Genomic DNA, 5,000 nt, shown 5'->3' on the forward strand with positions numbered 1-5,000 from the left:
CTCCATCCTCCTTGGACTACCAACAGTATCATTGCTATTCTGTAACCCCTACTTCTCTACCCACTGCATTCTCCTCTATTCCTCCCCTCTCCCACATAGCACCTTCAAGAACTCATGCACCCTGTCCAATCCTCTACTTTTCCCTGGCACACTGTCTTTAGGGGGTATTGATCCATTGCATTGATCCTAATGCTTATTTGACTTTCATAGATATTTTGTTAATCTTTAATTTACAAATCATTAAATTAAATTTTGATATAAGATCGGTTTGCATGGAGATATTTGTCATTTCTGTGAGCAATCACTGATTTAAGCTTCTGTGAACAAAATTATCAAAGTTTGACGTTTAAAATTCTTCCCCAAGACATCATAAAAAACACAAAGTTATCACTTACCAAAATAAGAATGAATGTTAAATGGAACCACACCATTTGGCCAGCGCCGCTTAAGATCTCCAACAGCATTTCTACTCTGCAGAAAAAATATTTTTCTTAAACTTTTCTTAAATAGCAATATTGGGTTGAAAAGAACTTGGTAAACTGTGTATCTATGTGTGTGTTGTGTGTTGTGTGTGTGTGTTTGTGTGTGTGTGTGTGTGTGTGTGTTTGTGTGTGTGTGTGTTTGTGTGTGTGTGTTTGAGTGTGTGTGTGTGTGTGCGTGTGTGTGTGCGTGTGTGTGTGTTTGTGTGTGTGTGTGTGTGTGTACTTGAATAATATGGCAGAAATCTTTATCAAAGGACCAATATTTACCAGCGGTTTTGTGGTTTGATTAAAAATCAATATTTACCCAAGGACTATGTCCATCGAGATCAATATCACCTTGGAACATTCCTGGTAAAAGAAAAAAAAAAGAAAAACATGAAACAAAGCAACAATTTTTCCTGTTTAAAACTATTTTCGAAAATATCAACTTCGATGTTTAATTAAAACCAGGAAACCTTTCCCTCCCCTTCTTCTTTGATTTCATTTCTAATTACCAGCCCTTCTATTATATAAGGAACTAGTCAAGTAGTAGAAGGAGTAGTAGCAGCTGTTGTTGTTGTAGGCGGTGGTGGTGGTGGTGGTGGTGGTGGTGGGGACTTCTCTCGATATTCTTCCCTTCGGAGCATTGAAGCTTGACCAAGATTGTTAAAGACTTTGGTGGATTCCTGAATCTCATATGAATGATAAACTTGGTCACATTGGAATGATACACTAAATCACTTTGGGATTATATATTAGATCAATTAGGAAGGACACACTAAATCATTGAAGAAGGATACACTAGATCACTTAGGAAGGATACACTATCATTAAGGAAGAATTCTCTATTACTTAGAAAGGATACACCAAATTCCTTTAGGCAGCATTACTGGTAGTAATAGAGTTTGTGCTTATGTTGATAGTGATGATTTTAGTGGGGAGACAGTGTGTGGTATGGGAGGGGGAGGGGGGTTATCATTGCTGCTGTTAGTGGTGATGTTGTTGCTAACAGTCTTGTAAAATTAATGGAAACTTTGATAATGCTCAGTCCTGAGATTGGACAGTAAACTTCAGCCACAACCATCAACCATGGTCATAAATTCAATTCTGTCAACATTACATTTTTTGTGTTTGTTTCTCTATTTCTTTCCTCTCCTTTTCGGTGTCAACACAGCAATAGTTGCGTACAAATTTACAATAAAAAGACTTCAATTAATATTATATGACCATACCTGGGACATCTTCTGGGTGAGCAGGATCGAATCCTGGAAAGGAAAAAGAAGATTTGCATATTTAGTATCACACAATATCATACATGTCATACAATAACCTTTTTGTTGTATATTTTTTTATATATTTTGGATAATTTTCCGTTTGTTGTATTTTTGTTAAATTTTTGAAATATTATTTATGTAACACTTTCCACTATTCATTTTTTTACTCATTTGTAAAATATTCTTAGAATATTTTTTGCGCAACGTCTATTTCTCTCTCTCTCTCTCTCTCTATCTATCTCTCTCTCTCTCTCTGTCTCTCTCTCTCTCTCTGTCTCTCTCTCTCTGTCTCTGTCTCTCTCTCTCTATCTATCTCTCTATCTATATCTCTATCTATATCTCTTTCTCTCTCTCTCTCTCTCTCTCTCTCTCTCTCTCTATCTATCTATCTCTCTATCTATATCTCTTTCTCTTTCTCTTTCTCTTTCTCTTTCTCTCTCTCTCTCTCTCTGCCTCTCTTTTGCTTTCCTCCCTCTCTCTTTCTCTTTTTTCCCCTCCTTCTTTCTTTCTGACTTTCTGTCTGTCCTCCTCTTGTCTCCAATCTTGCAGGACATTTTCATTTTCCTTTGTGTTACTCCATGCATATCCATCATGTGACAGCACAGCCTTTTTTGTTGTATATGTTTTATAATACTTTATGGTATTTTTATAACTATAACGAACATTTTCAATACATATATATATATATATTACGGAGATGCACTTGCATAGCAAGTGACCTGATCTGAGATCGTGTGCTGGAACGAAAACAATTGCAGCGTGGAAGGTGTTTATAAGCCATTTAAAATAACACACAAAATCCGTTAGATTCACTTCAACATTTAAATTTAATTTGTCAAAATATTTTCGGCGCTTTGAAACAGCGACCTCTTCACTGACAAAATTGTGCTGCATCACTGTATATATATATATATATATATATATATATATATATATATATATATAGAGAGAGAGAGAGAGAGAGAGAGAGAGAGAGATAATATTAGGGATAAAAATCCAAATTTAAAGGGAAAAATTCAATTTAATATATCAAAATTAAAATTAAATTAAATTTCACAATATATAATATATAAATATATAATTTAGAGAAAAAAGCAATTATTGAATTTTTGGATTTTTATTATAGGTCTTTTTAGTGTATTTACTTGTTAAATTTTTCTATATGTGATTGTGGATTTTCATGGATGAATTCAATAATTGACAGGATATTGTGAAGGGAGGGTGATTAAAGAGTGCAAGTAAGTGGCAAAAGACCTGGGTATATATAGAGTGGGAGGGGCTACTGGATAGCAATGATACAGAGAGATGGGGGGAGAGAGAGAGAGAATACATAAAATTGCTGAGAGGGTTTAGCCTGAATCTCTGTGCTTTCAGGTTTCAGGTGAGAACGCTCCACCATCGACACAATCTTCTCTCTTTGACAGCTGCAGAAGAAGTGCTGAGAGCACCTTTTTTGACCTCACAAAAGCTTTTGACCTAGTCAGTAGAGATGGCCTGCTCAAAATCCTTGCCAAGATTGGCTGTCCTCCAAGACTTCTCAGGATTGTCCAATTGTTTCATGCGGACATGAGAGATGTCATTCAATTTGATGGGTTTTTTCTTCAGAGGCATTCAACATACATAGCAGCATGAAGCAGGGCTGTGTGCTTGTCACCACCCTGTTTGGGATTTTCACAGACGTGCTGAAACATGCATTTAAGACATCAACTGATAGTGTTTACCTTCACACCAGATCAAACAGTAAACTGTATAGTCTGTTGAGGCTGAAAGCAAAATCCAGAGTGTACCAGATACTCATCAGAGAAATTCTGTTCACGGATGACACAGCACTGACAGTGCACTCTGAGGAGCAAATGCAGCACCTCGTGGACAAGACTCTGAAAGGTTTGTCAGGAATTTAGCCTGACTATTGACCCAAAGACCACCATACCACCATCAACAAGCTGGAGGCAGTCCATGAATTCACTTATCTCAGTTCTACCATCACTGATAACTTCTCCTTGGAACCTGATATCAGTAGATGAGTCAGATGAGCATCCTCCACATTTGCCAGGCTCACAAAGAAAGTCTGGAGAAACAGGAAACTGGCCACAAACGCCAAGATTGCAGACCATAAGGTGCGCATCCTCAGCACACTACTTTACGATGATGAGACGTGGAGCCTCTACTCCAGGCAGGAACAGCATCTTGACGTCTTTCACCTTCATAGCCTGAGATGCATCTAGGATATTGAGTGGACTGACCGAGTCAACCAAGTCCTCAACCACACCAAGATACCCAGTATATTCACCCTGATCCAACAGCACCGTCTACACCCCCAGACGGGAGGATCCTAAAAGACCTCCTGCATGAGGAATTGGCCACCAGCACAAGAGCATGAGTATAACCTCATCTTTGTTCCAAAGATGTCTGCAAGAGAGATATGAAGTCAATAGATTTGGATGTCCTGAGATGAGAGGAGTTTGCAAATGGTTGCCCAGGCTGAAGACTTGGCAGGGAGATGGAGGGGAAGAGAAACTGGAACTTTCCAAGGTAAAGTTGCATCCAAAGAAAGGTGCAGCCAGTTGTGCCAGTAGAGAGCTTCTTCAAATGCAGCCACTGTGTATGTGACTGGCACTCCCATGTGGGCCTGTGCTGTCACAGCAGGCACTGCTCCACCATCAACAGCAGCTGACACAAATTCTCCAGGCACAGATCAAAGGTCTATCGAGACCAATGGATGCCTGTTACTCAGTGTGTGTGTGTGTGTGTGTGTGTGTGTGTATTACATGTTTATAATGTTTGTTTGCTGAAAAACATAAAAACGGGAAATTAAAAAATATCTTACCTTCGGGCAAATATTCAAACTGCAAAGAAAAGATATTTAATAGGAATATTATGTTTAATAATGATTTTTTAATTAGAGATAAGATTGTAATATTTGAAGGAAGACTATAATTAACCCCAGTATTTGGCTGGTACTTTATTGACCTCAAAATGAGGAAATATAAACTTGACATTAATGGGATTTGAACCCAGGACAAAAAGGATTAAATAGAACACCCTTTGTCTACCCTCCTGCTGTTCTCTGAAAGGTATGTAATAGTGTCTTTCGATGATGACACAAGTTCACCTTAGTTGCTGAGAGAAGGCACAATCAGACGAACCTGTCTTATTGACCCTGAAAGACTGAGAGTGAAACTTAACCATGGGACAATTTGAACTCAGAACATAAAAACACAAAATAAGATATCACATGAAATACATTAGCACTAATTTAACTTAA

At 37.9% G+C, this 5,000-nt stretch overlaps 1 protein-coding gene across 1 annotated transcript in view; it reads right to left on the reverse strand.

The window, feature by feature from the left end:
* LOC106872754 (thioredoxin domain-containing protein 16) overlaps window positions 1-5,000 on the reverse strand; it is an 80,280-nt gene that overhangs the window by 14,995 nt on the left and 60,285 nt on the right. Inside the window, exons 22-25 of the mRNA XM_089337521.1 lie at window positions 4,563-4,581; window positions 1,694-1,726; window positions 787-830; window positions 396-471 (exon numbers count right to left, since the gene is read on the reverse strand). Coding sequence (XP_089193647.1) covers window positions 396-471; window positions 787-830; window positions 1,694-1,726; window positions 4,563-4,581 — 172 coding nt within the window. The remainder of the gene's footprint in view (window positions 1-395; window positions 472-786; window positions 831-1,693; window positions 1,727-4,562; window positions 4,582-5,000) is intronic.

This window comes from Octopus bimaculoides, chromosome 1, assembly GCF_046866305.1.
Source record: "Octopus bimaculoides isolate indiv1 chromosome 1, ASM4686630v1, whole genome shotgun sequence".
Taxonomy (NCBI): domain Eukaryota; kingdom Metazoa; phylum Mollusca; class Cephalopoda; order Octopoda; family Octopodidae; genus Octopus; species Octopus bimaculoides.